General features: G+C 45.2%; 1 protein-coding gene across 1 annotated transcript in view; it reads right to left on the reverse strand.

The window, feature by feature from the left end:
- Positions 1-25118, reverse strand: part of LOC117443349 (voltage-dependent P/Q-type calcium channel subunit alpha-1A-like) — a 76902-nt gene that overhangs the window by 13544 nt on the left and 38240 nt on the right. The window contains exons 14-19 of the mRNA XM_034079338.2: positions 13549-13654; positions 12838-12945; positions 8754-8857; positions 5389-5480; positions 4184-4262; positions 1262-1375 (exon numbers count right to left, since the gene is read on the reverse strand). Coding sequence (XP_033935229.1) covers positions 1262-1375; positions 4184-4262; positions 5389-5480; positions 8754-8857; positions 12838-12945; positions 13549-13654 — 603 coding nt within the window. The remainder of the gene's footprint in view (positions 1-1261; positions 1376-4183; positions 4263-5388; positions 5481-8753; positions 8858-12837; positions 12946-13548; positions 13655-25118) is intronic.

Consider the following 25118-nt stretch of genomic DNA (forward strand, 5'->3'; position numbering starts at 1 on the left):
TTTTAAGAAGCACACGCTTGTATTTTAATTCCTGACGAGAGGATGAACCTCTGGCCGCAGTTCACACGGGACAGACACACCAAGGATTCAATGGACATGGATTTGGGAACAGGGGATGTTTGGAAGGTATTCTATAGTCTTCCAAAAATATTTGTACACACATCCTGACCACTTATCCAGCCATCCGACGCTTTCTGTTTGCATTGGGTCGGCCGCTGGATAAGGGAGGGTAGGAGTGAGGAAAGAGGAGGTGAAGGGAAGGAGATTTGACAGATGGAAGTGAATTTACAAAAGTCTCACTGATTCTTTGCATCCTGACAAAGTGTAGGAAGTGAGCCATGTTTCCTATGCAGAGAACTGGAGCGACTTTGCCTAATATCAATCTAATATATCTACACTTTATTAATCACATTTTTCTACGACTAAATATAAGTTTCTTAATTTCTTTCCTATCTATCTTGATGTTTTGTGGTTACTACGAATGACCAGTTACGTGTTGATTCCCAAGTGTGCAGATGCAACACATCCGCAGGAAACACCTGGTTGTGTAGGTTATATTACAAGTAAGTTAAAGTTTGGGTTATAAGGAAAGTTGCATAACATTACAGCACAATAAGTGCTGAAACCATACAGATGCAAACTCTGAACAACAAGGACAGTGCAGATATATTCCCTTCACGCAAGTCAAGGCCTACAGTAACTCAACAAGTGCTTCACTGCGGAAGTAACGAGACTAATATTTCATTATGATTTATACTATTTGATTACACAGGATTGAGAACAGCTTAAACAAATCTGATATCAAACTAGTTGGCGAATTAAAATGCCAAAAATAAACCCACCATTTTTTGTTTTTTATACAAACGTATGTACAGTATAGTTACTTTTGTATATAGGCTATTCTTGAACTATTTCTATTGTATTTGTATTTACTTGCACATCTCCAAACATTCTCTTGCACTATTTTATCTGTTTTATTTGTCCTATATATATGTTGCACTGTTGGAGTTCCTACGTTTTTTAATTCCATATCTACACTGTAGCTAAAAGCAATAAAGCCTTGGAACTTGCAAGTATACAGTACAGGCTGTTAAGTATTCAAACGGAGGGGGTTTGGTTCGTGCGAGGCTCAGTTCTCTTCTCTGTTTCAGATGCAAGGAGAGACTTTTCCCATTCACTTCAACTGTCCTGCTAACAGGGGTAATGATGGAGGATGATGGGGGGGGAGGGGTGGGGGTGGTAGTGGGATGAAGGTGCTCACTTGGTTGTCTGCCGAGAGGCGGGGCATGGAGAGGGTCCGCCCGTGCCCATCCATTGGGTGATAGGGCTCAGTGTCGGAGTACCCGTCCCGCCCCATCTCCCTCATTTCTACCGTCTGTAAAACACAACGAGAGGGGCGTGACCGCTGTCCGCTGAGGGGGCGTCGACTAAATGAGGGAGGGGCCAACTAACGACATGAAACAGATTCAATGATGAAGGGCTATCACGATATCAGATTTGCACGATACGATTACCGTGACTTAAATAATTCACAATATTTTAGCAATATCTTAAAAAAAGTATTGCTGTTTTTGTTCGTGTGTGTTTGTGAAGTGTAGGGAGATGCATGCCAACAGAAAGATATATACATTATTTAAGAGGCATTCTATCATTTATTTTATTATGATATCATGGTTAACGCAAATACGGGTATATCGCGACAGCCCTACAATGATGTATGAGGAAAGTTCCTTATATTCCTTTTCAATTACAGTAATACAAGACTTAAATTGCAACCTTTGTTGTGTTGAAGAATACACATTTAAAATTAGGTGGTTGTTGGATGGATTATGTCCGCTGAGGGGGGGGGGGGGGGGGGGGTGGCGTCGACTAAATGAGGGAGGGGCCAACTAACGACATGAAACAGATTCAATGATGTAGGGCAGGGGTGTCAAACTCAATTTCATCGCGGGCCACATCAGCATTATGGTTGCACTCAAAGGGCCGGTTGTAACTTTAAGCCTATATAAAAATACATATATAAATATATCATATATATAAAATAATGTATTATATTATATTACATCATTGCCTCTGCATTGGATTATCATCGGATAGGGTAATCACTTCATAATTAACTACGTCTGAAAGCAGAAGTCTAGGGCAAGTCTCTTCAGTGCGTATGTCCCAAAATGGTTTAAAAAGAAAAGCCAAATTCTGGAGAAAAAAGAAATAGAAGTGACATTTTGAAATAAAAATCTAATTCTGAGAAAAAGGAATTCTATGAAAAAAATGCACATTTTGAAGAAAAAAAGACAAATTCTGAGAAAAAAGTCATATTTGAGATGCATTGTGGGACATGTAGTTTATGGGCAACATGCTTCTGTAGCATGTAACCGTATAATAAACATATTATATTCTTTGCAAGCTCTTGTGGGGCCGCATAAAATGAAGTCGCGGGCCGAATGTGGCCCCCGGGCCTTGAGTTTGACACCCCTGATGTAGGGCTATCACAATATCAGATTTGCACTATACGATTACGTGACTTAGATAATTCTCAATTTTTTTGTGAGGTATCTTTAAAAAAAGTGTAGGGAGATCTTCTTATTTGGAAACATTGGGGATGAATCTGCCAACTGAATAATCCTAAACTGGGGCTGGAAACTCTTCAAAGAAACAAGCAAATCCTTCTAAACTATTTGTATTAGTGTTGGGGTTGGAGAGAGAGAGATGAGGGACTGGAGAGGACGTCCCAACAGACAAGTGGAAGTAAGGTGAGGAGAGCCGGTACATCACACAACACATCCACCAACTCCTAGCCAAGGATTCAAGAGGAGGTTGAAGAGTGAACAGAAAACCATGAAGGAGGAGGAACATGTTAAAAGACTGAGAGAATAAAAGAAAGGTCTCTCAAAGGACAGAGGACACCACGAGAAGTGTCTGAGAATCTCCAGGCTGAACTCTGAAATTGTGATGTTGGGCTTAAAACAGCACGCCTTCATTAGTTTGAATAAGAGACATGATATCACCAATAACACACAACCTTCATATTTGTATTGGACTGTAACTTAAAAAGTTAGCCCACAAAATGTTAAGCTGCTAATATTGTTAGCTAGCAAGGCTAACGACATTAGCCAATTAGCTGACATGATTACATTAAGTGATTTTCATTACGGCATAACTGTAACCTAGTAGGTAACATCATGTAAAGCAAAACATAACTTATATTAACTTAAAGGCTTTTGTTGATATTATTAGCAATAATGTCGTTTTCCTGTTTGCTAACGCTCACATTGTAACATTAGCATAACTAGCTAACAATGTCAAACTCCCAGGGTTTGTACAAGTACGTTTCTGCAGAAGATTGGGTTTTAGAGGCAATCAAAATATGGGTTTTTACTTTTCACTCAGTCACTCTCCTTAGCCGCTTTCACACCAAGTACTTTGCCGCACTTAGTGCCCCCATGGGATGTTGCCATAAGTTAGTCTCTCTGCGTTGGTGCGCGGGGCTAATGCTAATGCTAATAATGCTAATGCCAGCAAATACAATGGCGGCTTCAAAAAACTTTTCAGAGTTTTACGGGGCGTGGTTTGCAATTCGCCCAGCCAATCAAAAATTGGTACTTTTTTCTCCCGAGGAAAGTCCCACCTCTCTAGCACTAAAAATGGGGGTAAAAGTTCCCGGCACTAAGTTCTCTTTTTGGTGTGAACGCAAAATAAGGGGTACTAACGGAACTAAACGGGAAAAGTGCTCCGGTGTGAACGCGCCTCTTGACAATCTTATTTTTTTTCTTTATGAATTGAATTGACGAATAACTGTTACGCCTAAAATACATTGATTGGTTCATATTGGGTAGGTTGCGCCAATAGGCTCCATACATTTTGTTAATGGGATTGCCTTTCCGACTTTAAATAATTTAACATTGTGTTGATAAAATGCTATGTTTTTTATGTGAAGTTTAAACACTGTAATAGCTTTGAGGGTTTTAATATCTGAATTGCAAAAGATTCTTCCCTCGACCATAATATCTCCTGCAAACAAAATAGCTGCGTAACCAAAACCATTATTGATTGCACTCGAATGCTTTTACTAGACTGAAAGCTAACCGGCGTGGTCGTAGACGAGCTGTGTGTGAGCGGAGAACTCGCTGGTCTTGAATTGGTGTGTTACCATGTTGGCGACATGCTTGTGTGCTCATCATACCTGCGGGTTGTGACGGTTGTCGTGCAGATCGTCGGGGTAGGGGCGGTCGGGGCTCTCAGTCATGCCTTCCTCGGGAGGTCTGGCACCCGCACACACGCACACGCACACACACACACACACACACACACACACACACACACACACACACACACACACACACACACACACACACACACACACACACACACACACACACACACACACACACACACACACACACACACACACACACACACACACACACACACACACAATTCGGAGGATTAGAAATCAGGGAGCTCAAGGAATCAGCGTCGACTAGCAGTCAAACGACATCTTTGACGAATGGGGAGGCTGACTTTAAGAATTGTCTGGGTATGAATTTGGTTGTGATATGGAATCTCTTGAAAGCTGGTGTTTATATTATATCGAATTTAATTTCTGGTAAACTCACACTTAAACAATTGGTTATCTCCCATCAACAGTGAACTCTGTACGGTGGCCTTTTGAGGACATTTGGGCACATTGGGAACATTCAGGTTAAGCTGAAAAGCAGGGGTGTCCCGAGGGCCACATACAGAAAGACATACGAAAGGCTGGGCCACTCACTAGAGGTGTATTGCCTCATAAGTTCAGTTATAAGTTAGCAAAATCAATCCTAAATGTATGTCGAGTGTGCTTGTGAGTGTTGGCAGCTCGTCCCTTAAAACAGAAGCCTCAGATTGATGATAATAAGGAGACATATGAAAGTGTATTTCAAGCTTGTTGTGTAAATAAGTCATTGGGCTTTTTTCTTATCAACGTAGATTTGTTAGAAAATGTTTCCAACTTTAATTGACTGACTATATTTGAAAAGTGGTCTTATTAACACACGAATACTACTGTGTAATATATTTTTACATTTACATTTAAGAAGTACAATATAAGACAAGCACAAGTTTCATTTGTGGGCCGTATTTCATTATACTTTTTTAATTAGCTGAGGGCCGATTCTTCTGCTGTAAATGATCAGTGTACCAAATGATAAATCCAACCATTACTTTTGGTTAAAGCTGTCAGACAGCTGAGGTCCGGAGCTAAAACTGGAGTGAATAACCTTGATAAATTACCTTCCTGAAATATTATGTGGTCATTTTATGCATACGTTATGAATACATGAATGATTACATTAAATAGGTGTGTGAAATACGTCCGTCAGTCTCGTGCTTCCTTCACAGTGTACTCACATGATGGTGTGGTTGTCTGGTTGGGTGATGGGGAGGCCGTTGGGACCCTGACCCCCCTGGCCCTCTGTGCCCTCAGAGGGCGGCTCCATGCGCTGAAACATTAATGGCGTTCGGTTCTGTGTGAGATACACGACATGGCCTGCAGGCTGGCATCAGGCACACTCAGGGGGCAGACACAGGACACAAACACAGGATGCACTCGCAGCATGCACCCACACGAGGGCGCCATCGGCATACACATGGCTGTGGGTATCCAAGGTAAAGTTCCCTGCCAGACTGCTGATCTGGGATCTGCTAACCACACTGAGGTGTTTAAGGGGAACCTATATATTGATTGATTTCTTCATATCAGTTTGGGCTTATGTTCGGGGACAGAAAGCTGATCCCAGATCTGAATCAGAGGGAAACTTCTACCTTAGGCATTTAAGGTAAGATTTTTCTTAAATTACACATCTTGGACCAGATGGCCGTACTCATGAAACAAATAATCAAACAATATGATTTACTCAAAATTCATAGTTCAACAATATGTGTGACCCTTAATTATTTTGAGTAATATGCCATGTTGTGGGAAGAGGACATTTGAACTGGAACTAGTAGCTTTCATGAGGTCTGAGGTCAGGAGGATGTCCTTCTAGGGGACCCTGGGTAATGGAGTCCTCCTTAAAAGTGGCTTGAAGTTGATAGTTTGCTACAGTTTTATCACGATCCTCCACAGCCTGGAAGCTAAAGGCTACATGTGCAGATGGATCGAGGCCGGTTTAGAAACAGATACACGTCCAATAACCCTCTGACACGTTAGGCTGATCTGCTGGACAGGATTGTCTAGCTACTATGTTAAAGAGTTCTTAACTCAAAGATACTTTAAGTATAGAAACACTAGTTATTTGGACGGTAGATTACTTGCAGATGCTGTCGAAATCTAAATCAACCAACCTATAGTTGCCAGAGAGGTGCAGATAGCTGTGGTCAAGTGGTCTGATGCGGTAGATGTATTTACAAACTTGAAATGTGGGTTCAACTGAGAATAATACAATGCTATAAAATGCATTTGACATGTTAGCATAACGTCAAAGAATAAGTCAAAGGAACGAAAAAAGCTAATTGCTAGTGAATATGTTAGCTTGTGTGCTAACCAGATAGTTATGATAGTTACCAGTTACTAGACAACTTTGGTGAGCTATCTAAAAACTGAAATGATCGGAGCACTTGTTGTGGTTGTTATGAGTGGATGACATTAATTCGTTGTCAACATAAGTTCTTCACGTATGTGTTGGCCTTCAAGTCCTTTGGATAGAGATGTGGTTGCTGCTAAAGGGGTTATTTCATGTAATCTAAAAGCCTTATATTTCCTCACTTTCTTTGCGTCTAATCCTGTCCAGTAGTCATTTCCTGTGTCGGAGGTAACCGGTTCACGTTTGTCTCTTGATAGTCTGGTTCTGGCTATCTCTACTTCAGGAAATTCACGATACAAATACTTTGATGGATTATGGCGAAGACATGAACAGAAAACACGTAACACAGACACTGGACATTTCAATGGAGGGTGTTTCGGCAGTGGCGTATGTATCAATGAAGGCTCTCCGAAGATTGACTGATTACATACGGAGCCACTGGTTACAGGAACCTCCACTCAACATCTCACCAAGGCAGACAGACAGGTAAACAGATTCATGAACACACAGACGGGAGAGAATGGGTCTTTGGTTAGCGCAACTTGGTGACAATAGACCTGGATTGACCAAATAGGGAGAGCTTGAAAAGTCAAGGTCTCATCTCTTCCTGGAAGGATAAAGGGAGAGCATCAGAAGGACAGAGACGACATGGAAGACAGGGATGAGGGACTGAAAAACAGTGAGAAAACAGGTGAATGACAGACACAATATTTGAGACAAGACAACAGCTCAACAAACACTGAAGCGGACGACTGAGACGCCAGTGGGTAACGGACAAGACGAGAACAACACAAGACGAGAACAACACATAAGGAATCAAAGAAAAAATCCACTTTCTGGTTCCCTGACATTGTGACCAACTGACTGTGGTCCTTTCCTCATGTCCCTAGTTTTCTCTAATTGGACTTTTTGTTTTCATTTGGCGAGATACTATACTACGAACTAATAGAATGGAGTGGTCTTGATTGCATATGTTCGTAGCCTTTTGCGGCCATTCTTTCAAGAACATTTCCAGCAGATCCTAGCCATTTTCTTCTGGCATTTTTCAACTGAAGCCACACCCTTATATTTGATACTAAGGGGCAGATACAAACCTGATGCTTTAGACAGCCAAGGACTATTTCTGTCCATTGTCGCAGTACTGTATACATCTCAACATGACAAGAGATTGACGCTGATTTTTTTTTTGGGTGGATTCTTCCTTTTAAATAGAATGCAATAGAAGAAGACCACAGGGGGGGGCGGAGAGAGGTAGAATGAAGTGCGATAGAGTAGAGATGGCCTGGACACATAGACATACACACAGACTGGTTAGAGTCCTTGTGTACTGGTGATGTTGAGAGAGCCTGGGTGAACCTGTCCATTCGGTCCAATGGGATGGCTGCATTCAAGAATAAACCAACACAAGCTGTATTTGCACTGTTTGAAAGAAAAAGAGTAACAACCTCTCCATTCATTAGAACTCTCCTTTGTTCGGCAAAATGGAAATCATCGTAAGAAATCGTCAAAGTCACTCAAGACAACATCTCGAGTGACTTTGGACTCGGTCGAATCTTGTCGGTTTTACGATAAAGTGCTAAATGGATGATTTTCCGGAGCTAATGGGAGGTGTTACATGAATGGAAAGATGTTTCGAGAGTGGATTCAAAATACAGATACAGCGGGAGCAAGTGCATCTCAGAGGCATTCAGTGACGAGAGGGGGAGGAGCACTGACAGGGAACAGAAGATAAGGCCATGTGGTATCATCATCATCATTGCTCAACACAACAAAAACCATGGTTGGTAAACCTGTGGGATCCTGTTCGCCACGAGCACACAGCCCGTGGTGAACAGGAAAAGAAAAGCAAAAGGGAGCGGTAGCTTACTGGCTATGGAAAGGAAAACAGCTTAATACCATAATGTTAGCAAGCATTATAAAAGGAATAGGGCTGGCCGAGGTGCTAGATAAAGGGACGCAGGTTTTTAAGGAACATGCTAAGAAAAGGCTGAGTAAACAGGTGATGAAAGGAAAGCAGAAGAAGAGAGGGTTTGTTTGGAAGTGTGGCTGTAGGACTATTTCTTTTAAAATGATATATCAAGGCAACTTCACTCCAAGGGCTTAGTGGAAGCGGGCTCAAGAAAGAGGGCCGAAGGCGGAGGAGGAAAAGGTCTGTTGGCGTTCAGGCAAGTTCTCTGTGATGGAGTCTACCTGTTCCTCTCGCAGGGCCTGCAGCTTTTTCGTCTTGCTCTGCCGGTAGTACTCCATGATCATCATGGCGGCGTAGATTTTGCCGACCGTCAAGTCTGTGGCTGCTGAGAAAATGACAAGTTACCCTGCAAGATTAGACCCGAGCGAGATGGGACCCTGAGCCTTGGGGGGGATGGGAGTGGGGGACGTGATGCACGACATTTACAACTACATGCAGCAAACTCCAGCAGGCGGGACAATTCTGAGACTTCAAAGTCAAGTGCTTGAGCTGCAGCATATCAAGAATTTAGACATAATTCTCACCAAAAATTCGTAGGTTTGGGTATTTCAATCTTCAGTTCACAGAATATTTGGTCAGTGGTTACCAATAATTGTAAGCAAAGAACGCTGTGTTGGAGGTTCACAATAAGCTGAGGGACACGCTTGGACTTTCACGTGTTTTATTGTAGATATCATTAAATGTGGGCAAGCATATTTACAGTCATGCTTGTGTGCTTCCCTTTGGGACACAACACCTCATTCTCATCGGCTAGTGGTTCTCAAATGGGGGTACGCGGACCCCTAGGGGTACGTTGGAGTACTGCAGGGGGTACGTGAGATTTATTTTACGTTAATGAAAAAAAAAAAAGTAAGGAAGTTTGAGCAGTGTGGGTTTTATATTAACAGAGTTTCACATATTTCAAAACGCGAAGTGTAATAACTGCAGTTAGCCTCGCTGTCAGAATGACAAAGGTCCTCAGTGAAGCTCAAGCCCATGTTTCACTACATTGTACAACTTATTAAAAAGATCAGTTCAATGTAACTAATGTCGTCTTAGTGTAATCGCATGATGTTAAAATTGGTTTGCCATGAAATTAGTGATGGATTGTAAACATTTGAAATGTAGCATTTAAGTGTTTCTCAGTTACTGTTGTTGTTTTAATAAATCAGACACCGATGGTGCAGCGCTGTGCTGTACCTCTTTATGTAGGCTTTCCCCCTAACAAATAGTTTTTGCGCTGATCAGGGGGGCCTTGGCGTATTCAATGCATTACTTCAGCTCCGAAAATCTACAAAGCTCATGCTGCAAACTGTTTTTCGGACCAGCTAAATAGGCTAACATGCTAACATACAACTTTATGTATTATCGGGCAGGACAAAGCAAAGGATCTGTTTAAATGCTGACGACGAGTTCCTATGTGCTGCAAGCATTTTCCTGATTTACCAAGAAAAAAAAGGTAAGTACAAAATGTGTGTTGCCGTTAAGAGGCCTTCAAACATAAACATTGAATTGTCTTTTGGTGTCTTGGAGCATAATTGGTAACCACAACCTAAACATTCTCCGTGAAGCCGTACCTGAAACAGAACTGTGCCCTCTTGCTGGTGTGCAACCACCAAATACAATACAACAAGGCCAATAGTCTTTTCACAGGCAGATGCTGAACCATTTCAAGTAGCATTCTCTTTCACTATCGTCGAACTGAATCAACCGTTAACATATTTAATCTTCATATCAAGGCTGAGGACGAAGGTAGCCACCTCACTAAGAAACACGTTGACACCTCAGTCAAATCCGGGAGAAAACAGGAACTCCATTTTTTTCTAAAAACTCCGGACAAGTATCCCCAGAGTTTGGATGAAACACGTTAATAATCAGAGAAAAATGTTGAGCTTTGTTTCGGTGGCTAAAGGAGGACCTTTTCAAAGTGGCATGGCTCCAAGTCTTCCAGCATTAAAAACACATAACGTGTGAAAAGAAAGGACCACACATATCTCATGTGCAATACGCCCTTTTCTCTGTCATGCTTTTAGCCAAACACCATGGTGCTTTTGCGATGCATGCATCATTCTACTAGCTTGTGCTTAAATCATTCAAATGATCAAACAGATCTAACTGCATTCATCTTCATTCATCGCAAGCATTTGATATACACGTTTTAGGCTAGATCTAAATGCTCAATTCTTCCTGTAGTGAAAAGACTTCTATAGAGGATCTTCTATAGTTGGCACCCCCTGATACCAGGATTGTCTTGATGTGTGTAAAGATGAGTGTGTGTGCTACTGTCTGTGATTTATGTGTTTGTGTACACCTATGTGACCACGACAGTTAAACCTTTTCGTTTTGTTTTACACCTTTGTCTATTTGTTAGCCTACATCAGGGGTCTAAGGATCCCTTAGCTTAAAGCAGGGGTGTCAAACTCAATTTCATCTCGGGCCACATCAGCATCATGGTCGCACTCAAAGGGCCGCTTTTATATACATACAAAAAATACATATATAAATATTTAATACATTTAAAAGAATGTATTATATTACATTATTGCCGTCTGCATTGGATTATTTACGGATAGGGTAATAACTAAAGAAAAGCCACATTCTGGAAAAAAAGTCAAAATAAAATAACTGACATTTTGAAAATAAAGTCCGATTCTGAGAAGAAAAGTCAAACTTGAGATGCATTGTGGGACATGTAGTTTATGGGCAACGTGCTTCTGTAAAGTAGCATGTAACCGTATAATACACATATTATATTCTTTGCAGGCTCTTGTGGGGCCGCATTAAATGAAGTCACGGGTCGGATTTGGCCCCCGGGCCTTGAGTTTGACACCCCTGGCTTAAAGGGAGACGGAGCAGGGACGCCCTACTACTTGTGCCAGGGTTCAGGCAGTTGCATATGTTGCAGTTGTCCAACACATCCTTAGAAAGCCCTTTCTAAAAAGGCACAGTATTCATGAATGGGAAACATTACATCACTTGTTAGACGCTTTTATCCAAAGCGACTCACGTACTCAACACTGTGGGCAATCCCCACAGGAGCAACCTGGGGTGAGGGTCTCAGGGACACAACGACATGCTGACTGCAGTGGGGTTTGAACCTGTGACCCTCTGATCCCAACACCAACACACTAACGGCCCGTCTACACTACAGGCATCGAAAAATGCTTTCACCGCTTCGCCCATTCACTTGAATGGGGTGACGTAGAAGATTTTGAATCTTCGCCGAACTGCATTGTGGGAAGCGGAGCGTGGCTTTGCATCGTGAGCATCAAAAGGTGAGCAATGTTCAACTTTTGATGCTCCCGATGCGTTCGAAGCTGGCATCAGCCAATCAAATCCCGTTTATGCAAATCTGACAGTAGAAGCGCTAGCCAATCAAACCGCGTGCAAGCTGGGAGAGCCAGACCGCAGTTCATTTCCTCATATTCCAAACGAGAAGTTACGGTAGCAAATCACCCGGTTCTTTCCGACCAGACTATTAACGTGATACAAACCGGAGGAACCCGGCATGGAGGGAGGAGGCAGAGACAGTGGGGGAAACTGGTAGGTTTTCACCTGTTTGGGGAGTTTATATCCAGTTTACTTCGTTTCAACATTGCTATCTTTGTATGCCGGGGGCGGGAGATTCCTGATTGGTTGTTGGTCGCGTTGCTCGCAAAAAATCGCCAAGCTTCAGACACGCCCAGCTTCAAGATTTTTTGATGCCTGTAGTGTAGACGGGCCGTAACCCACTGGGCCACACGCCTCCCAAACCAGTTATCGGTTGTGTTCATGTCTTTAAACCTATGACTCTGAATCTTTGGTTTGGTCTGTAGTTCCTCTATTGTTGAGGAGACTAAATGAGTTACTGTAAACCAGTCTTGAGGCGAAATACATCATATGTTGTCATGACGATGGCCATTAGGACAAAGGCTATGCTTTCCTGTTTCTGAGAGTCATCAACCCGGCAGGAACCATAATGTACTTTATTGGTATGGCTTGAGCAAAACCACTTTGCTCTGTGGGCAATGAATGTTGACGGCAAACATAATGACTGTTTTTACATATCTTGCCAGTAAGTAAGGGGAATTAACAGCATTGGATCTTTACACTAAATGCCTGTCATATATATGTTGCTCGATGCTACAGTATTGGAGGTACTTGTGTACATACATAATCTACATTGGTGTATATATGTATGTATATATGTATGTGTGTTTATCCTGGAGTATCCTGATCAGGAGATGCGAAGCAGTGAATGACACTGGCTGGTAGAAGCTGTCCTCTCGGTGAGTTGGTGATCGAAGACACACACACCACTATGCGCCATTTTTTTTAGCAACTCACCCTTGTGCGGTGTAACCAGCAAGTCCAGTGTCTTCTGCGACAGGTTGGGCCAAATAGCCATCATCTCCTTTCTCAGCTCAGCATCCATCTGGTGTTTGTCTGCACCGCCTGGGTTGCCCGGCAAACCCGAAGGCCCACACACACAAACCAGAATTCCCCCCCACACACACACACACACACACACACACACACACACACACACACACACACACACACACACACCACACACACACACACACACACACACACACACACACACACACACACACACACACACACACACACACACACACACACACACACACACACACACACACACACACACACACACACACACACACACACACAGGTCCACACAATTACACACACACACAGGTCCACACAATTGCAAACACCCCCCACACATAGACACAGGGCAAGAAGGTACAGACCAAACAGGAAGGCACAAAGGCACACAGTCGCAAAATAAATATATTTAGCCATTCACGCGTAAACACATTCACCCAAAACAAAAAGATTATTTGTTAGTGTCAGAAATGGCAGAGTTTTGTCATATTGTGTACAATAATAAAGCGCTTTCTTGTTGAAGAGAAACAGACACACATTGAGAGGTTAAAGGGCATACCCAAGAATTACCCGAAGAAAATCAGACAATAGAATAACATTGATGAACAATTAGAGAAAAGGGATGATAGTACTTGAGGACCATACCCTTGGCAATTTTTATATCCAGTGCCGTCCTGATCAGAGCCATGAGGGTGGAGTTAAAATGCACCGTGTTGTCACCGGCAACCGGCAGATCCATGCGCAGCAGCCTCTGTGGAAAGCCAGTAAGGATGAGAGGATAAGAAAGGGACGTGTCCGAGATAAAGTGTGGTTTGCCTGAAACTCCGGGAGAGGGGAGAGGGTAAAGGGTCGGGGACGCGGTTGAGAGAGCTCTATAGACGATAGCCAATTAGAGGTGGAGTAGATTCATCCAGGGTTTGTAAAATGGGGGGCATGACAAAGAAAACTAGCTTTCAATATCTGATTAATGTAGCCTAAGAATCAGTGACATTCAACTTCTGAACATTTATGTGTATTTCCAAGTGTGCTGTAGTTTTCCTAATTGTATCAATGTTTGCTTGGGGAAAGAATGATTCTTTGCGTCTCCTGTGTTTCCAGTGATACTCTACGAAACAGCACAGCTATCCAAAGAGGGCCATCTGCTGCTAAGCAACTGTGAGAGCCGAGAACCACAAGGAAGACCTATCGGAGCCAAAATGGCCTCCGACCCAACCTGTGCCCATGTTCCCTAAATGTGTGAATGCATTGCCGCATTTACACATCTCTGTTGTTACACACATGTAGATATATATAAAACAGTACACACACACCACACCCCCCTCCAACCCCCAACATACCCCCCCACCCACTTACAGACAATTATTTTCACAGACTCCAATTAAGTGCGCTTAATTGGAGGCCTTTGACAAAATAAGTCGACTGGAGAACAATAACAGTATCACTGGTGTAATTCTGCTATTTTTTCAGGAGACTGCTGGGGTTTCATTTAGCTGAGGCATCTTCGATAGAGCTCCCCCTACCTGTAAGGAGGTTCCCTGTCTTAACAAGTTTATACTGTACCAGGTAAAACCAATGGAGCAACCTGAGGATAGAACAAAGCAAGCTGCCCTAGCTAGGGTGGCTTGCCGTTTCTATCCCGTCCAGTTGGCATCCATTGGATTTACCTACGAACATGAGCGTTGGGCACTCACGATGGCAAGCACGGCAGTACAATGGCGATTGGGTTGTGTGCATGCTTGTGTGTTCCTGAGTGTGTGTGAGTGTCAGGCATGCCCAGAGCCCCGGCAGGCGGAGGGCATCGGCCAACATCCACAGCGCTCTGCAGGCAGCAGGCAGGCTCAATGTCGCCCGTAGCCATGCGACAAAGAGTGCGACGATTGCATGCAACACAACCCCCCTAGAAAAATGCCACAAACCCAGACACACATGCAACATGCCTTTACTTCACTCCCAATTTCTAAGACCCAACTTTTCCCACCTTCCCATCCCACTATCCCCCCCCCCCCCCGACTTCCTAAAAACCCCATTTCACAAAACAAGTAGCCGTGCATCCGCACAAAGAGTATCCTCAATCCCACTGGATTGATACTACTGACTAACTCATTACATACTACATTTTTACATTCACGGTTCCCTTAATCAAAGTCAAATTGAATGGTGATAGTATTTCGTATCAAGTCAAGATCTCTCTCAATGCCAAACGGTTGTCTTAAGGGGGGGTCAAAGTTCGAGAGTATTAGAGTTGTGGCATTCCCTGAAAGAAGAAAAAAAATCATAGAGAAGATCAAAAAAAGATGATTGACGTTCTTTCTGTTTTTGTTTTGGACCAACCAGACGTTATGGTAGGAGAAGGGGAAGGGGGAGGGGTCTTTCAAAAGACACACGTGATAGGGACAGCAGTTAGTTGGGTTAAACTAGGCGGCTCTAAGCTTGGTCATGAGATGTGGTTACAGATATAAAGGGAAGGGCGAGAATGAAAAGGTAAAGGAGGAACGTGAGAACACTGAAAGAGGAATCAAGAGAACGTTGGTCGATTGGAAACAACAGGGAGAGGTCTGTGTGTGTGTGTGTGTGTGTGTGAATAGACAAGAAATAGAAGAGAGAGGCTGAAAATTACGGAACAAGACAAGAGATAAAGACAAGGACTTAAACAACACTGACATAAGTTTACTAGGAAGAGGTCAGTTGCGATGCGCAGATATCAAAGCTACTCTTTCCAGGAAGGGCGACCCTTTGTGTTCACTTGAGGGGAGGTCGATGCCTGAGCATTATGATTGATCGATTACAAAAAGGTTGCTAAAACGTCCCCTCTCTGATCTGACAAGAAACCCTCAGGACTTCTGACCTCAATATGTCCTTCAATGGTTTCTCTGAGAAACTCTGTCAGTGAAAACTGGAGGGCTTTGATGGCTGAAGTATGTGATGGGTATCACGGCCGACACAAGTCGACATTCTGGACAGAAAGAGAAGTGAGAACAGAACGGAGAGGTACGGTAGGGACAGAGATGGACAGAGGGATGCTGATTGCTGACAGACACGTGGAGGCAGAAGGACAGAAGATTGACAGAAAGATAGAGATTTGACAGGTAGAAAAAAAGAGAGAACAACGGTTGTTAAAAGATGACGTGGAGAACAGGTCGAACTGAATAAAGAAAAAGTTAAGAAAACTAGAAAGAGACAGCGAATACTGACATCCAGACTCGATAAAGTTTAGCACGACACAGCGATTGTACAATTTCATCCAAGTCATCTTGTTGACAGAATATATCACTTCAAAATTCAAAACCCACCTGTTCAAACTGGCATTTTCTCTATAATCTGTACCCTGTGTCCTTTTGTAGTCAATGTCCTGTTGTTTGTCTCGTCTTACCCCGGCTGATACTTCACTAAATCCACTGTTTTAATTTGTAAGGTAAAATTGTAAATCTGTAACCCTGTAAGGTGTCCTTGGGTGTTTTGAAAGGCTCCCCCCAAAATAAATGTATTATTATATTGTAATGCCGGTAACTAGGCAACTTGGTGGAAGAGATTTGAAACTAGGGCTTGATTAGCTTTCTGGTATTGACCAAAACATGTCAAGTATCGAAACCTTTATCTAAAAGTCAACTCTGGACTATTTTAGTTTAACATTACAAATAAAACATGGGTGCGAATATGTTAGCTTATGTAGATACTATATAACGTTACAGATGATGCTTCTGACTTACAGTAATTGCTAGTTCTTGAACTTCTTGGCAACACAAATATGATAAGAAAACATTATAGTTACATTAACTTTCCAATACTATTTTAGTGAATCTGGATGCCAATAAGAAGGAGAAAGAGAAGATAGACAGAGTACATGTCTACTGAATTGGAGATAAAGAGTGGACAACGAGACAACGAGGCAGCAGATGCTAAAATCTTTATCCTGGTGGTCTGAGCCAACAAGAGAAGTCAAAGACGTGGACGTATCCTTGGGTGGCGGAAGAAAAAAAACGTTGAAGAATGACAAACAACTAGAAGGGCCAGATCTTTTCCAACTCATGTCACAAGGCATTATTATTATTTGTTTGAGCCCACTGTAATTGTGAGGTACAGTAACATGGGCATGATTATGTTTGCACTATTGTGCCATCCACAGGAATAAGAGACGCAGAGAACTGAAGACAGACACCCTTGCTGGTCCTTCTGTAGCCGCATCGTAAGCAAATAGTTGCACTTCAGATGTTTGTGGGCCTCTACTCTAAAGTATTTACGTTTCTTATCGTGAAACAATACAATGCATACCTAATTCCATATATATGCTTTCGGAGAATACCAGTAGTTGATTGTCCTGGAGTCTTTGACCGCTGTTTACAGGATGTTTTTTTTTTTTATTGTACTGTACATTTTAGTGCCTGGATAAGATGGTCAGAAAATGTGCTTTATAGGAACTTCTTTCTTGCCTTAAATCTCAACCTTGGTCGAAAAAGCGTATCAAATATCTTCATATACTGCCAGATCCAGTGTGGCATGTTGTCCTAGTTTGGAAGATCCTTAATTTGTGAAGGAACAAGGGGAATTCTTTGTCAGATCTGTGCTATACCTATGTCTTTTCGGACGTGATTGTGGCGAGTGCATGCGTCCGTGCAGGTTGCAGAAGGACTGGCAAAGCCTCCTCCGTTCCCTTACTCCTGCGGCCTGACGGGAGGAAATAAAAGAAAGAAGATTGACTACCACTCCACTATCACTTCACGACAAAAGCCCATCCCTCCATCCCCGCGGTCGGAGAGAGAAGAGAGGACAGCGCTCACCACCACCACAACCACCACTAACAGACAATGAGGAGAACACCGCTGGGAGGAGGGAGGGAGGTGGAGGAGGAGAAGGTAGAAAGGGACGCCGAGGTTTCAGCAGATAGGAGAGGAAAGGATCTACTCCCGCGCGATGGGGAGGTTTAAAGACGGAGATGGGAGGGGGGAAAGGAGAGAGGAGAGTAATGATGGGAGTGGGAAGGGAGAGGAGGAGGAGGTGGGGTGGTGGTTGAGGGGGGTGGAGGGGTAAGGTGGGGGGCGAGTCTACCTTATAGGCGACCCGGGCGGGACACCTCTTCCCGAGGCCTAGCGGCGGACACATGTGTCTTAGCATCTGATACATGTCTGTGTAACTGATCCGGCCGCTGGGGTGGCCACAAACACACACACACACACACACACCCACACACACACGCATCCGAACATCCGCGACCACATGACAGAACAAACAAAGACGGACGACGTGAAAACGTAGAAAATAAAAAGGACGAGGGGGAGGGAGGATGATGGGGGGGGGGAGGACGCAGACGCACAGAGGTGTTTTTGGAGGAGGAGACATGAGGGGAAAAAAGAAAGGAACCGACAAAGGAAAGGAAGAGGGGGGGAAACAAATACACAGAGGTTATTGTTTTGACCGCTTTGGATATGTGGTTGCTGTGGTGAGAGAAAGCAAGAGAGAGAGATCGAAGGAGTGTGTTACATGGCTTCTAGTCTGGTTTATCATAAAGTAAGGGGAGAGGAAGGAAGGAAGGAAGGAAGGAAGGGAGGGAGGTAGAAGGGTTGGGGGGAGAAGGGGAGAATTGGAGGAGGAGGAGGTGTTATTTAGTTTAGTTAGTTGTTGAGATACCGTTCTATGCGAGGTGAAAAGGGGATTTGTGATTTTTTGTTTTGTTGGTCTCTGCCCTCTTTCGCCGCTCGGATAGAACTGGCAGCGGGGCTTCTAGCAGGCAAAGAAAAGCACCGCTGCAGAGGTCGGAGTGAGTCACAATGACAAGTCAATGCAGTCTGTAGTTGAGGATGCGTGTCCGCCGGGAACCTCCGCTCACACCTGCGTCTACGGACGTTCGTGGACACCCGTATGAAGACAGGACGGTCAGTTCACCCACATCACTGAATGCTTCCTAACTTACCTTTCCCACTTTGCAGATCATTTCAGTTTCATGTGCTAGGGTTAGATATATAATACCCTAGCCCTAGCACTAACCCTAGCCCTAACCCTAGCACTAACCCTAGCCCTAGCACTAACCCTAGCCCTAATTCTAGCCCTAACCCTAGCACTAACCCTAGCCCTAACTCTAGCCCTAACACTAACCCTAGCACTAACCCTAGCCCTAACCCTAGCACTAACCCTAGCACTAACCCTAGCCCTAACCCTAGCACTAACCCTAGCACTAACCCTAGCCCTAACCCTAACCCTAGCACTAACCCTAGCACTAACCCTAGCCCTAGCACTAACCCTAGCACTAACCCTAGCCCTAGCACCAACCCTAGTCCTAGCCCTAGCACCAACTTTAGCCCTAACACCAACCCCAGTCCTAGCACTAACCCTAGTCCTAGCACCAACCCTAACCCTAGCACTAACCCTAACCCTAGCACTAACCCTAGCACCAACCCTAACCCTAGCACTAACCCTAGCACCAACCCTAGCACTAACCCTAGCACCAACCCTAGCCCTAGCACCAACCCTAACCCTAGCACCAACCCTAGCACTAATCCTAGCACTAACCCTAACCCTAGCACTAACCCTAGCACCAACCCTAGTCCTAGCACTAACCCTAGCACTAACCCTAGCCCTAGCACCAACCCTAGTCCTAGCACTAACCCTAGCACTAACCCTAGTCCTAGCACTAACCCTAGCACTAACCCTAGTCCTAGCACTAACCCTAGCACTAACCCTAGCACTAACCCTAGCCCTAACCCTAGCACCAACCCTAGTCCTAGCACTAACCCTAGCACTAACCCTAGTCCTAGCACTAACCCTAGCACTAACCCTAGCAATAACCCTAGTCCTAACCCTAGCACTAACCCTAACCCTAGCACTAACCCTAGTCCTAACCCTAGCACTAGCCCTAGTCCTAACCCTAGCACTAACCCTAGCACTAACCCTAGTCCTAACCCTAGCACTAACCCTAGTCCTAACCCTAGCACTAACCCTAGCACTAACCCTAGCACTAACCCTAGTCCTAACCCTAGCACTAACCCTAGCACTAGCCCTAACCCTAGCACTAACCCTAACCCTAGCACTAACCCTAGTCCTAACCCTAGCCCTAACCCTAGCACTAACCCTAACCCTAGCACTAACCCTAACCCTAGCACTAACCCTAGTCCTAACCCTAGCCCTAACCCTAGCACTAACCCTAACCCTAGCACTAACCCTAACCCTAGCACTAACCCTAACCCTAGCACTAACCCTAACCCTAACCCTAGCACTAGCCCTAACCCTAACCCTAGCCCTAACCCTAACCCTAGCACTAGCCCTAACCCTAGCACTAACCCTAGCACTAACCCTAACCCTAGCACTAACCCTAACCCTAGCACTAACCCTAACCCTAACCCTAGCACTAGCCCTAACCCTAGCACTAACCCTAGCACTAACCCTAACCCTAGCACTAACCCTAACCCTAACCCTAGCACTAACCCTAGCACTAACCCTAGTCCTAACCCTAACCCTAGCACTAACCCTAACCCTAACCCTAGCACTAACCCTAACCCTAGCACTAACCCTAGTCCTAACCCTAGCACTAACCCTAACCCTAACCCTAGCACTAACCCTAACCCTAGCCCTAGCACTAACCCTAACCCTAACCCTAGCACTAGCCCTAACCCTAGCACTAACCCTAACCCTAGCCCTAACCCTAGCCCTAACCCTAGCACTAACCCTAGCACTAACCCTAACCCTAGCACTAACCCTAACCCTAGCACTAACCCTAACCCTAGCACTAACCCTAACCCTAACCCTAGCACTAACCCTAGCCCTAACCCTAGCACTAACCCTAGCACTAACCCTAGCCCTAACCCTAGCACTAACCCTAGCACTAACCCTAGCACTAACCCTAGCACTAACCCTAGCACTAACCCTAACCCTAGCACTAACCCTAGTCCTAACCCTAGCACTAACCCTAGCACTAACCCTAGCACTAACCCTAGCACTAACCCTAGCACTAACCCTAGCACTAACCCTAACCCTAGCACTAACCCTAGTCCTAACCCTAGCACTAACCCTAACCCTAACCCTAGCACCAACCCTAGTCCTAACCCTAGCACTAACCCTAGCACTAACCCTAGCACTAACCCTAACCCTAGCACTAACCCTAGCACTAACCCTAACCCTAACCCTAGCACCAACCCTAGTCCTAACCCTAGCACTAACCCTAGCACTAACCCTAGCACTAACCCTAACCCTAGCACTAACCCTAGCACTAACCCTAGCACTAACCCTAGTCCTAACCCTAGCACTAACCCTAGCACTAACCCTAGCCCTAGCACTAACCCTAGTCCTAACCCTAGCACTAACCCTAGTCCTAACCCTAGCACTAACCCTAGCCCTAGCACTAACCCTAGTCCTAACCCTAGCACTAACCCTAGTCCTAACCCTAGCACTAACCCTAGTCCTAGCACTAACCCTAGTCCTAACCCTAGCACTAACCCTAGTCCTAACCCTAGCACTAACCCTAGCACTAACCCTAGCACTAACCCTAACCCTAGCACTAACCCTAGCACTAACCCTAGCACTAACCCTAGTCCTAACCCTAGCACTAACCCTAGCACTAACCCTAGCCCTAGCACTAACCCTAGTCCTAACCCTAGCACTAACCCTAGTCCTAACCCTAGCACTAACCCTAGTCCTAGCACTAACCCTAACCCTAACCCTAGCACCAACCCTAGTCCTAGCACTAACCCTAGCACTAACCCTAGCACTAACCCTAGCCCTAACCCTAGCACTAACCCTAGCACTAACCCTAACCCTAGCACTAACCCTAGCACTAACCCTAGCACTAACCCTAGTCCTAACCCTAGCACTAACCCTAGCACTAACCCTAGCCCTAGCACTAACCCTAGCACTAACCCTAGCACTAACCCTAGTCCTAACCCTAGCACTAACCCTAGTCCTAACCCTAGCACTAACCCTAGTCCTAACCCTAGCACTAACCCTAGTCCTAACCCTAGCACTAACCCTAGTCCTAACCCTAGCACTAACCCTAGCACTAACCCTAGCACTAACCCTAGCCCTAGCACTAACCCTAGCACTAACCCTAGCACTAACCCTAGCACTAACCCTAGTCCTAACCCTAGCACTAACCCTAACCCTAGCACCAACCCTAGTCCTAGCACCAACCCTAGTCCTAGCACTAACCCTAGCACCAACCCTAGTCCTAGCACTAACCCTAGCACTAACTCTAGCACTAACCCTAGCACTAACCCTAGTCCTAACCCTAGCACTAACCCTAGCACTAACCCTAGCACTAACCCTAGCACTAATCCTAGCACTAACCCTAACCCTAGCACCAACCCTAGTCCTAGCACCAACCCTAGTCCTAGCACTAACCCTAGCACTAACCCTAGCACTAATCCTAGCACTAACCCTAACCCTAGCACCAACCCTAGTCCTAGCACCAACCCTAGTCCTAGCACTAACCCTAGCACTAACCCTAGCACTAACCCTAGCACTAACCCTAGCACCAACCCTAGCACCAACCCTAGCACCAACCCTAGTCCTAGCACTAACCCTAGCACTAACCCTAGCACTAACCCTAGCTCTAACCCTAGCACTAACCCTAGCCCTAACCCTAGCACTAACCCTAGCCCTAACCCTAGCACTAACCCTAGCACTAACCCTAACCCTAGCACTAACCCTAGCACTAACCCTAGCACTAACCCTAGTCCTAACCCTAGCACTAACCCTAGCACTAACCCTAGCACTAACCCTAGTCCTAACCCTAGCACTAACCCTAGTCCTAACCCTAGCACTAACCCTAGCACTAACCCTAGCACTAACCCTAGCACTAACCCTAGCACTAACCCTAGTCCTAACCCTAGCACTAACCCTAACCCTAGCACCAACCCTAGTCCTAGCACCAACCCTAGTCCTAGCACTAACCCTAGCACTAACCCTAGCACTAACCCTAGCACTAACCCTAGCACCAACCCTAGCACTAACCCTAGCACTAACCCTAGCACCAACCCTAGTCCTAGCACTAACCCTAGCACTAACTCTAGCACTAACCCTAGTCCTAACCCTAGCACTAACCCTAGCACTAACCCTAGCACTAATCCTAGCACTAACCCTAACCCTAGCACTAACCCTAGCACTAACCCTAGCACTAACTCTAGCACTAACCCTAACCCTAGCACTAACCCTAGCACTAACCCTAGTCCTAGCACCAACCCTAGTCCTAGCACTAACCCTAGCACTAACCCTAGCACCAACCCTAGTCCTAGCACTAACCCTAGCACTAACTCTAGCACTAACCCTAGCACTAACCCTAGTCCTAACCCTAGCACTAACCCTAACCCTAGCACTAACCCTAGCACTAACCCTAGTCCTAGCACCAACCCTAGTCCTAGCACCAACCCTAGTCCTAGCACTAACCCTAGCACTAACCCTAGCACCAACCCTAGTCCTAGCACTAACCCTAGCACTAACTCTAGCACTAACCCTAGCACTAACCCTAGTCCTAACCCTAGCACTAATCCTAGCACTAACCCTAACCCTAGCACTAACCCTAGTCCTAACCCTAGCACTAATCCTAGCACTAACCCTAACCCTAGCACCAACCCTAGTCCTAGCACCAACCCTAGTCCTAGCACTAACCCTAGCACTAACCCTAGCACTAATCCTAGCACTAACCCTAACCCTAGCACCAACCCTAGTCCTAGCACCAACCCTAGTCCTAGCACTAACCCTAGCACTAACCCTAGCACTAACCCTAGCACTAACCCTAGCACCAACCCTAGCACCAACCCTAGCACCAACCCTAGTCCTAGCACTAACCCTAGCACTAACCCTAGCACTAACCCTAGCTCTAACCCTAGCACTAACCCTAGCCCTAACCCTAGCACTAACCCTAGCCCTAACCCTAGCACTAACCCTAGCACTAACCCTAACCCTAGCACTAACCCTAGCACTAACCCTAGCACTAACCCTAGTCCTAACCCTAGCACTAACCCTAGCACTAACCCTAGCACTAACCCTAGTCCTAACCCTAGCACTAACCCTAGTCCTAACCCTAGCACTAACCCTAGCACTAACCCTAGCACTAACCCTAGCACTAACCCTAGTCCTAACCCTAGCACTAACCCTAACCCTAGCACCAACCCTAGTCCTAGCACCAACCCTAGTCCTAGCACTAACCCTAGCACTAACCCTAGCACTAACCCTAGCACTAACCCTAGCACCAACCCTAGCACTAACCCTAGCACTAACCCTAGCACCAACCCTAGTCCTAGCACTAACCCTAGCACTAACTCTAGCACTAACCCTAGCACTAACCCTAGCACTAACCCTAACCCTAGCACTAACCCTAGCACTAACCCTAGCACTAACTCTAGCACTAACCCTAACCCTAGCACTAACCCTAGCACTAACCCTAGTCCTAGCACCAACCCTAGTCCTAGCACCAACCCTAGTCCTAGCACTAACCCTAGTCCTAGCACTAACCCTAGCACTAACCCTAACCCTAGCACCAACCCTAGTCCTAGCACCAACCCTAGTCCTAGCACTAACCCTAGCACTAACCCTAGCACTAACCCTAGCACTAACCCTAGCACCAACCCTAGCACTAACCCTAGCACCAACCCTAGCACCAACCCTAGTCCTAGCACTAACCCTAGCACTAACCCTAGCACTAACCCTAGCACTAACCCTAGCTCTAACCCTAGCACTAACCCTAGCCCTAACCCTAGCACTAACCCTAGCACTAACCCTAGCACCAACCCTAGCACTAACTCTAGCACTAACCCTAGCACTAACCCTAGCACTAACCCTAGCACTAACCCTAGCTCTAACCCTAGCACTAACCCTAGCCCTAACCCTAGCACTAACCCTAGCACTAACCCTAGCACCAACCCTAGCACTAACTCTAGCACTAACCCTAGCCCTAACCCTAGCACTAATCCTAGCACTAACCCTAACCCTAGCACCAACCCTAGTCCTAGCACTAACCCTAGCACTAACCCTAGCACTAACCCTAGCTCTAACCCTAGCACTAACCCTAGCCCTAACCCTAGCACTAACCCTAGCACTAACCTTGAAATGTTTATCCCCTTGGATTACAAAGGGAAGTGAACTGGTCAAGGTAATGGCGCTCAAAGCGTTGAACAGTGTCCCGGTGGTACCAATTAAAGTCTGTTTTTAGGCTCATGTAGGTAAAAAAGGGGAGGCTAAATCAAAGAGTGTGGCGAATAATGACCAGTCAGTGACATAACATGGTCTCACAGCTC

This window comes from Pseudochaenichthys georgianus, unplaced genomic scaffold (assembly GCF_902827115.2).
Source record: "Pseudochaenichthys georgianus unplaced genomic scaffold, fPseGeo1.2 scaffold_590_arrow_ctg1, whole genome shotgun sequence".
Taxonomy (NCBI): Eukaryota; Metazoa; Chordata; class Actinopteri; order Perciformes; family Channichthyidae; genus Pseudochaenichthys; species Pseudochaenichthys georgianus.